The sequence below is a fragment of the Macrobrachium rosenbergii genome, chromosome 50, assembly GCF_040412425.1.
Source record: "Macrobrachium rosenbergii isolate ZJJX-2024 chromosome 50, ASM4041242v1, whole genome shotgun sequence".
Lineage (NCBI taxonomy): Eukaryota > Metazoa > Arthropoda > Malacostraca > Decapoda > Palaemonidae > Macrobrachium > Macrobrachium rosenbergii.
This window is the reverse complement of record NC_089790.1, coordinates 10,922,083-10,935,510: the sequence shown is the minus strand read 5'-3', so window position 1 is coordinate 10,935,510 and position 13,428 is coordinate 10,922,083. Positions and strand designations below refer to the sequence as shown.

The window sequence follows — 13,428 nt, the reverse complement described above, 5'->3', positions numbered from 1 at the left end:
ATTTCCGTTGAAGTTTTCCCTCGCTAATCTCAGTGATAAGGCCTCACTGCAGTGAAAGTGGCCATTAGGATTGTTCTTGTTAAAAATATGTTCTTATTCAATGCTTACTGAACACTTTTCTCTCTGGAATTTATCGTTAATGATGCGAGACTAGATAAACAAGCGTTGTGGTGTGCAAAGAAATGTCGTCAGCTCCCAAAAGATTCCTGGTGAATTGACAAACCATATGTAAACACACGCATACATACGTACATACATACACACACACACTTATATGTACAGTATATATATATATATATATATATATATATATATATATATATATATATATATATATATATATATACACACACACACAAAGTGTGTGTGAGAGCGTATACCATTATCATAATTGTAAAATCACATTATTTTGCTATGATATCGGCGGGACCAGAACTTCTAGTACTTAGTAAACCTAGTCCGAAAAAGCTGCAGATGGTAATTATATAATCAATGCACAATTACAGTGGAATGTCTTCGGTATAAGGAGCAGCCATCTTAAGTGATGATTTGTCCAGTAGCGTTGGGGTGACATTTTGCTTGTTTCTGCAAGATTTCTCTTAGTAATTTTGACACAAAACATATAGCAATTATTTTGCATTTTAGAATCAGATAACTTAAAATGAAGATGGATGTTAGACCTTTTAAGGTTTTTTTTTTATGTACAGTAGACTCATGACGTAGTTAAGTTAATCTAATACGGCCTTGAAAGATACCACACAAGATTGAAGAAGCCGTTCTTAGTACTGGGAGCTGAGGGACGGATGTTCTTTTTTTCTAGGAAATAGTGTGACCAAATCTTAGTCCTAAGTGTTAAGGTGTAAATTTTAACTTTCTGTCGCTCGTTTTAAAGATTGCTCGATACGAGAATCTTTCATTTGTGACTAACCAGATCTGTATTTATTCAACTGGTCCATTTATGTAGACGCCTGTTATTCAAGGAGCTCGATAAACGATCTGAAGTTTCGATGATATCGATACGTTCCGTTACAATTTCCTAAGCAGGAAATTAAGTAATTGTAGACTGTTGACTGAAATGGTCATAGCTGGAATGGAAATGCATATATATATATATATATATATATATATATATATATATATATATATATATATATATATATATATATATATATGTGTGTGTGTGTGTGTGTGTGTGTGTGTGTGTGTGTGTGTGTGTGTGTGTGTGTGTATCAACTACTCCGTACTTCTTTCGTAATCTCTTTTTATTCCAGTAACTCTGCACCTACATCTCAAAAAGACACCCCGCCCCCCGCACCACACACACCAAACCTGTCAGTTTCCCAAGTAACACGCTTTGCTCTTCGGGATAAAAACTGAATCACAACAAATTACCTTTTGCATAGTTCTCTTATGAATTTTTAAAGGTCTGTCAACGACACATACACAACCTTATCGCACAAGTTTCACAACAAACACTTGAGACTCATATACTCTTATCTGTCTAAATCCACACTTCGTTTTCCATATCTGGTCTTCTGTTATTGGCCTTAGAATCTCAGTCATAATCATATCATACATTTTTCTCAGGTATATTGAGTAACGTATACCCTTGACTCCTCTTGCCTTCTCCTTTCTCAACATCCTGTTGGAACCGTTCCTTCATCCAGATATACCCCATACATCCTGGTCAGCCAGCCACTCGGATACACCAGCACCACTATGCCAAAACGTCGCATTTGTAATCATACTAATTTCTGGGACCCTTAAAGTATTATAACCTTTACTTTCCCACCTTTCATTTTCAAACAGTCACCCTCTGAGCACTCCTAAATCTACAATCCCTTTCACTCCAGTATTTTCCACATCTGCCTCCTTTTTTTTTCCCCACATTTACCAATTTGAAATATCCACTCCATCGGCATTGGCATGTAATCTCCTTAGAGCATCTCTCCACTTACATCAGTTATCATAATGTCCATTTGCTACCATTCTCTCTATACTTATGTAGCTGATGCAACTTCCTTTTTCGCCATAAATTTTTGCTCTGACTTACCTATAAATTTTCAACCCCATAGTCTCCATTGACTTTGTCTTGACTACCGTATTCATTCTCTCGAATAATTACACACCAAGCCTCAGACATTCTTTTTAATGATTCGTGTAAATCATTGTGCAGCCACTCTCGATATTGTTTCCTAAGCTCTAAAAACTACGTGATTTTGAGTTCTTCTTTGCTATACCGATGGAAATTTGTTCTTTTTTAAAGTCAATCCCAGTTCCAGCGTTTCTTATCTTGATTGTGTTTGATATCCTTTTATCAACCTTGTCCCTTTTATCTACAAAACGCTGTTGAAGAGATCCCGCAGTGGCTGGTGAAACAATTTGAGAGGATAAAGTTGAAAGCGAATGTGACTAGAGCAAGGTTACATTGGTAAATGGAAGCTATATGAATGATGGAGGAATGGAAGGAGATGATTCACACAGAAATCTGGGAGTAAAACTATTGGATATAGACAAAATCATAGAAAAGGCGAATCACAGCATCACCGGTGAAGATAGAACTGATTGGAAGATAGGCGTCAGTATGGAAACAAAAGGTGGAACGTGTGAAAGGATTGTTGAGCCTAATCTTCCTCATGGACATCTTTTGTGAAAGATAACTCCTCTGTGACATGAGGGAAAATTAGCATTTGAGATCCATTTCAGAGAAGAGTGACGTGAATATTGTTCTTTGACATGAAATTCTTCTGCAAGTCTCTTGCTTTACTGTGTTGTTTTGTTGTAGTGTTGTTGTTGTAGTGTTCCTATTTTGCATTCTACAGAAACAGAACTTCATTTCGTAGAACATACAAATCTGTTTAAAGAAGAGCTTCTATATTTGCCATCAGCAAGAAAATTAGCAAAGAGATCACACGTAGGTTTCTAAAAAAAAAAAAAAAAAGTGTACAGACGAGCATGACGATATGGCCGTCAGTGCCACATAACTGTGACTGTTGAAAGCTGAAAGAAAATGACTGGTTTCCTAAATTCTACCCTAAAGTACAATAAATTGTTTCTTTTCGCAGGGTTAAATTACCGTGGAAATTCCTCTTGTCCCGTAGTTTGTATAATTACTTATTCATGCACCATGAAGACGCCTTTGTGTTTTGCATGTGAGACATTAATTTCACAGCCTTCATTTTTTATCTTTGCAACAGTGAATTCATTTGTATTCAGATAAGCAGTTTTGAATCTTGAGAAAATTTTGTACATCTTATGATTGATTCTAAGTCCAAAATTTCGTGCTGAATTCTGACGACAATTTTTATTTCATGAGAAGGAGAGATAGGTGGGAAGAATGTGTATCATTAAGCTCGAGCTTTGTGTGTTGGCCTTGTAATCACACTTACATTTGGCCTTGCTTATATATATATATATATATATATATATATATATATATATATATATATATATATATATATATATATATATTAACTTTATCACATACACAATTGTTCTGTGCATTAGTAGAATATATGAGAGAGGGAGAGAGAGAGAAGAAGATTTTTCACGCCTACTGCTACCACATTTTGATTGGTCAGTCCCCTGGGTTTAACAAGAATCATCAATGTACAGTACGCAATTAAAGATTAACAAGGCAGCTAAAAGTAAAAGCTAATTGAAAACAGAATAAGAACTTAAGAAAGTAAGATTTTTTTTCCAAATTTTCATTAACTTTTCTAAAATATTATCCGTTTGAATTAAATTATTTCTTTATGAAATTATATATTTACTTCGTAAATGTTTGTTAAAAATACAAAGCTGCTCTGCACTTTGGTCTAATCCTTTTTCAGCAGTTAAGGGATGAATGTGACTGTGAATGTTGTCTTGACTTTCCCTGAAGCTATTCTTTTGATGAGAGAAAAGGACTTACTGGTGAATATGTTCCTAGAGAAGAGCGGTGATTTGAAAATTGCCACAAAGAGATTTGAGAAGCAACCAGAGTTTGCGCGTGAAGCTCTCTCTCTCTCTCTCTCTCTCTCTCTCTCTCTCTCTCTCTCTCTCTCTCTCTCTCTCTCTCTCTCTATATATATATATATATATATATATATATATATATATATATATATATATATATATATATATATATATATATATATATATATATATATATATATGACAACTTGTAACTAAGTACGTTGGATGTAATCATTAGATCACGAGTATTTCATACAAAACTGCTTTTCATCCTTTGGGTGCTGCTGAGTTTGTAGGCTAAGCATGAGAAATCCAGCTTATGCCTTCTATTTCAAGAGGCTCATATGAAGTTCACTCACTTGCTGTATCTACCAACATAAGGTCTTCCTGAAACGCATTTCCGCTCCCATCGGACTCATATTGGTCTGTGGGAAATTTTCAGTAACGTGACAGAAAGCGTGTGTGCTAACTGTTCCTGGCTTTCATTTGGAGTGGCCTTAGGGATGTTGTGTAATTAGAACCTCAAAAATTCAAGCGACCAGTACTTGTGCTTTTCTCTTCTATCTGAATTTCTTATCTTCTGTAATTTCTTTCAAATGACCACCACATTCTTTGCAAGTTTGAATGTCAAATCAATGTCTCCTTTAGGCTTGTTCCATATGAATAGGATTGATCTTCTGAATAATAATAATAATAATAATAATAATAATAATAATAATAATAATAATCCGAGAGGACCTGATCTCGTTTGTCCTCGCCCGAGTGGGGGGCGGGGTAGGTAGGGAAACGGGAGGCTAGGGGTGACATCCGCCCTCCTCCGGCAAACTTGTTTGTCCGGCCCGGGTGGTGGCGGGGTAAGTAGGGGACTGGGAGGGTAGGGGAGATGGCTCTGGGGGAGACAGCAGCGCCGAGTTCTAGTGCGCGTAACGCGCGCCAACAAGCTCGTAGACAATAACCATCGATCACTCTTAGTTTATATCATATCCGAAATGCTTCTCCGACGGAGCTCTGGTTGCTTGTCTTTGATGCAGCAGATCTGTTACCTGATAATTCTAATTGACAGACTAGAATTAAACATAGATGCCATTCTATCTGTATTCATCAAATGCATATCGTCCTCTCAGATTAGGGGAGTTAGTCCTAACACAACAATAAGACTGCAGTATTCTTCTCTTTGTCTGATTTGGTTACCTGTGACAGATACCATTCATGTGAAATCAGTTTTGAAATCAGAATTCCACAGGACATAAATATATATATATAAAGTATTAGGTTTCTGTAATTATACCCGCATTTTTGTTGTTGTGACACTTCATTTCCTTTTTTATTCTTGGTCTTTGTTCTTACCCGTGGGTCAATGAACCTTTGACCCTCATGAAAAACTGACTTTCTAAAATTTCCCTGTTTCAAGTAAGTGAACGGAAATTGGCCATCCACGAGCAACATTTACACTTATATACGCTGGTAGAAATAAAGTCTAATTCATAATGGCTTAATGGTTCATTTATCAACATCATAATTTCCTTCCCTTCCTCCCACTATTCCTCTCTCTCTCTGCAAACTTGAACAGACTCGTAGAGGCTGTCTAATCCACTTAAGAAGCCTTCTGCGAAATATGACTGAAATGATGTGTTCCCATATTTTCTTACTTTTCTTAACGTCTCCAGGTTTTCTCAATCTCGATAAGCAGCTTTATGTATAAATCATTTGATAAATAGTTATTGTAGTCTTGATACATATTTGCTGAAGTTTGTATGCTAGAGTAAGAACGCTTCATATAACTTATTTGCTAGATATCTTTCGCTTACTCAGTTTCCTCCTTCAGTTGTAGGTATAAAATTCGATGTAATACCTTGGTCTACAGTTTCAGACGCGGAACAGCATTTAAAAAAGATGATAATATAATTACTAAAACCATCATTTCTTGTAGATAAAAGTCTTTGTTATATCCTGAAGATCTAATTTGAATACCTGACCTTCAAACATCCCAGTGAATTGACACAGAATTCTGCGGAACCTTTTTCCCGCCATGAGTGCTTCTTCTTCTTCTTCCTCTTCCAGGACGAGATGGATGCTGAACTGACCTGCCCGGTCTGCCAGGAGATATACACGAAAGACTTGCGAGAGCCAGTCCTGCTTCCCGGCTGCGGACACACATTCTGCCGGACATGTCTCTGCAGTGTCGAGACCTCGGGCAAAGTCCTTTGTCCAACTTGCAGGAAACGTCACATTGGTTCTCCTATGTCCAGCCTTCCAACCATATACGCCCTTCTCAGCTTGTCAGAGAAGTACAAGAAGCCTCTTAATTCTGAGGTATATGCACAATATTGTTCTCTCTCTCTCCAGATAATCACACGCAAAAAAGATGTGAATGTGTAATTCTTTACCTGGATACAATTCATATATATATTATATATATGTGTGTGTGTGTCTGTGTGTATACATACATACATATATATATATATATATATATATATATATATATATATATATATATATATATATATATAAAATATATATATATATATATATATATATATATATATATAAAGATAAAATCCAGAAGGAAACGGAAGCACTGGAGTGCTGCAGGCCTTTCGACCTACGTCCTTTACTTAGCTGCTAAGTAAAGGACGTAGTGTCGAAAGGCCTCGCAGCACTCCAGTGTTTCCGCTCCTTCGTGGATTTTATCTTTATTTATATATTCATCACGTTCCATATTTTCGTGATTCAGTCATACATACATACATACATACATACATATATATATATATATATATATATATATATATATATATATATATATATATATATTTATTTATTTATTTATTGCAAGAAGTTTTAGCAGACGCTGACGTTAGACTTAGTATCTATTCAAATTACATTTACTCGTTAATACAATATGTACCCTGTTAAGACATACTGTAAATTTAATAGAATTATATATAAATAATTTGCCAATTGATCAGTTGACAGTTACTGAATTAAGTCTTGTGTGAAAAAATGTTATTGCAAATGTCTAATGGCCCTTTCTTACAGGCTCCATGTCTGCATCACGGATCGCCCCTGGAATTCTGGTGCCGCCGTTGCCAAGAAGCTCTGTGCGGTCACTGCCTCCTGGCCGGCCACCTACGGGAAGGCCATGTCGTTGAGAAGGGGTCAGTGTTTGTTGCTGAAAAGAAAGAGGAGATCGTCAACAGCATAGCTCACCTAGTTAATGAAGTCGAAATGAAGAAAGAACTCATCATCAAACAGATGGGAGAACTCATCAACCAAATTGCCTTGAATACTGAGGAGAGTCAGATTCTGCATGACTCAAAAACCGAAGCGGAGAACATTTTAAAAGACATTCCTAACGTCAACTGCATCGACTCGGCTTTGACGTCTCAGGTCTTGGTAAACAGTCTGCAGATGGGCACGCAAAAGATTCCGCTGTCTCGGACCAAAATGAGTGACAGCAGTTTCTGTGATAAATGTAAACCCTGTCCTGACATGGAGGCTGAAAGTCACCCCGTGAGGCTCGAATCTTGCACGTCGGTAGAAGAAGACGCAGAGGACAACAGGGAGGGCATGCACACAGAACCTCATTCACCTCTGGAAAAGGAGGCTAACGAATCTTTCAAATACCAGGTGAACGAAACGACGGACAAGTACTTGGGTGAAAGCATAAATTTGGGAAATGTTGCAGGAGATGTCAGTGAACGAAACTCTCTCGTTTGCTCGAAGAACGAAAACTTGATTCAGTCCAACCTGATAGCTCTAAGAACAAAGGCCCCATGGCCCCTGCGCTGCTATGTCGTTGGGAATGACGGTCGAACAGGAAAACTGAAGTGGGAGAATGATAAGCTGCACATGTATAGTTTGTCGAGAGCTCAAAATGATGCACAGTTTATGATTCAGGTAACGAGTCTTTTCAGCCTTCACTAAGTGTTTAATTGGCAATTTATTGTATTTGTTGATGTTTAGCATTTTATGTTGATTTATATCCCAGTATCAAAATCTCAAATCTTGCATTATTCATGAACTACTGGTCCCATGTTCCGTCCTTTTGATCTATTTATCTTTCCACATCGAATGTCTTATTTTTTCACAATTTCAGTTAAGCGTGGTTGAATGGCTGATATCAGCAGAAAGCCCCGAAGTGTTCCTAGATTTGGGGTCCGACCAGCATTACTTGGGCCGCGTTTACATACGCCTATATGGTCACTTACGACGGGCTCAGCACTTCCTCGCCCTCTGCTTGGGTTCCCTGGGTCCTTCGTACAAATTCAGCAAGTTCCATGGCGTCGCAAAAAGAGGGGCACCAGGAGAAACACTCGCCGGCGGCAAATACATCACGTCCGAGAACACCATTAGCATCCAGGGTCTGATCCCGGGACTGGAGTGGGGTGGCCATCACATTAGTGAAAAGAGGGCGGGACTTGTGGTTGGCGCCAGTGGTGGTAGACCGACCGAGGACGCCTTCTTTCACATCTGCACGAAGGATCACATAGGCAGGAAATTTGCCTGCGTCTTTGGAGAGGTCGTGAGCGAAATGCAAGTGCTCAGAGATGCCGTCTACCACATGCTTCAGTCCGATGTCCAGATCACTGATGTGGGGGTGATACTTTCACAGGGCATCTGATTTTCGGACAACACACTCGTTCGTTGAAAATACAAGTACAAAGGACATATCAGAATGGTTTTGGGCATTTGCATTCCATGAATAAAGCTTAAAACATCAGTGTTTAAAAACCAATCCATATCCAAGGTTGCCAGCTATTTCTTCCTAAATTTTCTGATCTGTTGTAATGAGGACTATCTAAATATACTCATAAGTTCATTCATCTTATTCTTTATCACCAAATTCAAGAACTGTGGTATCGATTGGACAGAACAGAATGCAGAATTTAGGCCAAAGCCCAAGCACTGGGACCTATGAGGTCAATCAGCGCTGAACGGGAAATTGCCAGTAAGAAGGCTGGAAAGGTGTAACAGGAGGAAAACCTCGCAGTTGCACTATGAAACAGCTGTTAGAGAGGTAGAAAGTCTGATGAAAGAAAGAGAATATGAACGGAGCTACAGTAAAAGGAATGAAAGAGGTTGCAGCTAGGGACCAAAGGGACGCTGCAAAGACACTGAAATAATTTCTACAGTGCAACACGTGAGGCGCACTGACGGAATTACCTCCTACGGAGAGAATTGTACTAGCTTCACTGCATATGTAAAGGCAATTGACAATAGGGCACTAATTCTTAGTGCGTGCCTGAATGAATGCAGTCAGTTACTGTTGAGTTTTCAGAATGCAGTGTTTCCATAAGAACGTAAGTATTAGGACATCGTCCCCAAAACGTGATATTATCCTTTTAATGTGGTATTTTTATGATAAAGGGAATAAAATCCGCTATGAAAACTACTGCATGGAGTTCCCATGAAGGATAAGATAGGGAGGGACATTAGAAAACATTAGAACGTGTGAGAGTTTATCTAAGGATATTTTTTAACCTTCAAATGAAATAGATGTATCAGGCTTTCCCATCATTTTGCAAAAACGTAATAATTTTTTCATAATGGAGATTTTGCAGGCCGTCGGAATATTTTTTTATGCAGTTGATAGCGAGAATTAATTTTTCATTATTTAACTTACCTAGAATAATCAATCTTTGGAGATGAACATAATACATATTTATATACTCCAACGCTCGAAGTAAACAAATTTGTACTGTAGAATTTATCATCCTTTATCATAATTAGTCTTATTATTGTTACTACTATTTTGCACTTTTTCATGAAAAATTAGCTTGAATTATGCAAATATCACTTAATTAACAACGTAGGACAAAAAAGGAAGGTCGAAAGCTAGTTTAGACCTTTAGGAGATGAAATCCTTCGTATGGCTCTTCTTCCTCCAGTGCCTGTAGATGCTCTAGGTCTAGGAGGTTGTCTTTCTATCCCCTATTGTGTCTACTTTCTGGTAGTCTTCCTTCCGCCATGCCCTTCGTCACCGGTGATGGTATTCTATCCCCCTTCATTGACATTTGCCAATGGATAGCTGTAAACCATTCGATGATAATAGATATATATGAACAATTTAAATAAAATATTCTTATCTTTCATCTTCTACATCATCATACCACTACACAACAGGAAATGAGTCTCATAACATGAAAGAAAAGGGCAGCAAATCTGATTTGATGGCTGGTTCTTGTTGAATGTGAATTGATTTTACAACCATCTTTCAGAAACTGTTCAACATGACATTTGCTGTATAAAAAAAAAATGTAGCCATCTTGTTGAAGATAGAAAAGTTTCATAATTATTGCAGTTATGCCAAAGAACAGAAAATGGAAAATGATCATAGAAATAGACATAATTACGAATACAGGCAAGACATTAAAATATCCCGATGAAGTACTAGACACTGCATTAGGGGCGGCAAAAAAAAAGACTGTATATAATAACTTCAAAGAAAATTACAACACACAATCTGCCTGTACTCCCATACAGTAGTAATTTTAAAGATATTCTCCCATCTGAAGAATTTTAGAGTTAATGTATGATTTAAGAACAATTATGAAATTATATAAACACTTATACAGAACTCTCCCGACAATACTATAGGATGTTAATGTCAAATCCAATGTAAAAGTCTTGTGATAACGTTTATATTTGTCAAAATGGAAAATTATTGGAAAATGGAACAGAATACCACAAAAAATGTATAAGATATGCACAGATGACCAGTAGAATTTTCGTATGGTATATTATAGTGTAAACCATTAAACAATCAGTTAGCAGATGATAAAGGTACAGTTGCTTATACCAATGAAGCCCTGGAAAGAAACATAATAGAGTCCAGTTTTATGAACGAAAGTGTTTGTAAGAATATGAATATCAGTAAAGGCATGCATAAACTCGATCCAATAATTTCGAAAGAAACAGATTTGTAAATTTCAGTTCAGTGAGTCTTAACAAGCGTACGAAGCCGTCCACTCTCTCTTCTCTTCTGTTGGTGTGACTATTTAGTTTCCAAGTCTGTGTTTTTGCTTGTACCGTCCCCTTAGTATAACGCAAATTTCCTCAATTATGTATCAGCCCTCTGAAAATGTCTTGGATGTAAGGACGAAACTGGTCAAGACTCATACCCTCAGTTTCATTTTCCCTGTGGTACATGTGTACAGTATATATATAAATCATGTCAGTCTGATACACACGCACACACATATATATATATATATATATATATATATATATATATATATATATATATATATATATATATATATATATATAAATCATATATAGTCTTATACACACACACATGCACAAACACACACACACACATATATATATATATATATATATATATATATATATATATATATATATATATATATATATATATATATATATATATATATACATATATATACATACTGTATATCGATAACTTATTCGGCCTCTTGAAGAACAACCCACCTTTCGCAAATTTAATGCTGAAAGGATTTTAAGAATAAAATCCTAGTATAGACATTAGTTCATTGAAAACACGCATTATCGTGTATTGGTCTATTCAACAAGACATATCCCAAAGATGAATATGCTGGTTATTAATTACACACGAAGAGTTGTCTGTGTTAACGTTAATATAACAAAGCTGGACCCGAAAACCCTTCGTTTAAAGGATTTAAGTTTTATTTTAATGGAAAACTGTTCTTCAGTCATAAAAGAACGTTCTCTAAAGTTCACTTTCCGGCAATCCCGACTTCCCACCTGAACGTTGCTCAACGTAAACACCGAATTGCCACCTTCCTCCGAAAGCACCCGTTTTTTCTTCAGGAATCCGATCTGTCAGGATGTCGGTGACTGATCCGCTTATTAAAGAATTAAAAGGTAAATATGTTCTTGCCAGCTGATGCGGTTAAGTATAAATTGTCACGGTATTTTCAGTCTTTTTGTAACGAAACTGGGAAACTTCTACTTGAGCTTTCTCGGTATGTTAACAAAGGTAGTCTAGGCCTAACTCGGGAGTATGAAACCCGAGGCTATGAGTAATAGGGTTAATTCGTGGATTAGAATAATTTATGGACTTAAATAAAAATGTTTATTCATTCCAACCAAGATGAGTCACTTTAATAGGTCTAATGAAACCGTTTCGAGTTGGGCTTAGGCTCCCCTATGCCGAGCTTAGGTCTAAGCCACGGGAAACTTAGGCCTAAAGCTATTCTATGCTGCGTTAAGTTATTTTAGCTTAATATGATGTGGTTTAAATGGGTTACCACAAACCTAATGGTAGGTCTACCATTTATAACCGTAGGGGGCAATGCTATGCTATTCTCAGCCTAAGACCCAGCGGTAGCCAATCGTGGGTAAATTTAAGCATTTTCCCTAGGTCCATTAACAGTACATGGCGCCAGGCAATCGTGACCTAGGATTGTTGCAAGAGTTCTGCCATAAATTAGGGAATTACCCTGCGAATGGTATGACAATGTTACCCTTTTCGAACCACTTCACTTTACCTTAAATAGTTATTAGCCCTATTTAATTTTATTGTAATGCCATTTTAGCCTTAAAGTAAGACAGAGAACACCCACTGCAGACGTGCACGCGGAATCCATGGCAGTCAACTACCGCACTTTTGTAAGGGCTTATTCGCAGTTAATTGGATATTCTTGAAACAAAGCAACCAATCAGGATTTGACGCTAGGCATTTTTACCCACAATACATTGACAAAAACAAAACGCCTCAGCAGAAAAACTGACATGGCAGCATAAACGCTCCTTGCGCCAAACAATATTCATTGGCTTCTCCGTAACTCTTAATTGCTGATGTTGTTTTAAGTATGAATCATTCGACAAAAATATATGATAGCAAGTAAAAAAATATTAGATATCCTAATTTGACCAATGTCTTCTAATCACCTAGCAGGATCTCATAACTTCAAGATTGACAAGTGAATTATTAGCCCTGTTAATTTTGGTGGATACATGCATCAGTATGTGGCTCACCTAAACTACCGCTTTAGGCCGCGCACACCAGATCACACAGCAGATGTTCCTGCCTCATGGGTTTTGATTGCTGGCATTGTTTACTGTGTTTTACTCCAGTGTTATATTAACAAGGGATTGCGGGTGCGCTAAAGTATACCTTGGCAAATGTTACTTGAATTAAAACTAAATATACTGTAATTTTATTTCCAGTAAAGTTTTATTTCCAGTAGCGCATGGTCAGGCTTTATTATTATTATTATTATTATTATTATTATTATTATTATTATTATTATTATTAAACAGGAACACTTTCAAATGGGAGAAATAAATGTCCAAAGAATATAATAGATTAATATATAAATTAACTTTATAGCAATAAAGATGAACAGATTAGCAATAGATACATACTTGCATGAATTCTCAGACATTCATAGTGTTCGGTGAACACCCGCATAGCGAGTATAGCCAGCATGGCTCCGTAGCATAGTGTAGCGCACTTAG

The 13,428-nt window shown here is 36.9% G+C and overlaps 2 protein-coding genes across 6 annotated transcripts in view; both read left to right on the top strand.

The window, feature by feature from the left end:
* The window catches only part of LOC136832596 (uncharacterized), a 197,517-nt gene extending 188,738 nt beyond the window's left edge, over nt 1–8,779 (top strand). For all 4 annotated transcript variants that reach the window (XM_067093771.1, XM_067093772.1, XM_067093774.1 and 1 more), the window contains 3 exons: nt 6,019–6,270; nt 6,997–7,857; nt 8,057–8,779. In XM_067093771.1, coding sequence (XP_066949872.1) covers nt 6,019–6,270; nt 6,997–7,857; nt 8,057–8,581 — 1,638 coding nt within the window. In that variant the 3' untranslated portion in view covers nt 8,582–8,779. The remainder of the gene's footprint in view (nt 1–6,018; nt 6,271–6,996; nt 7,858–8,056) is intronic.
* Nucleotides 8,780–11,690: 2,911 nt separating this feature from the next.
* The window catches only part of LOC136832595 (uncharacterized), a 42,356-nt gene continuing 40,618 nt past the window's right edge, over nt 11,691–13,428 (top strand). For both annotated transcript variants that reach the window (XM_067093770.1, XM_067093769.1), the window contains exon 1: nt 11,691–11,829. In XM_067093770.1, the coding sequence (XP_066949871.1) occupies nt 11,793–11,829 (37 nt within the window). In that variant the 5' untranslated portion in view covers nt 11,691–11,792. The remainder of the gene's footprint in view (nt 11,830–13,428) is intronic.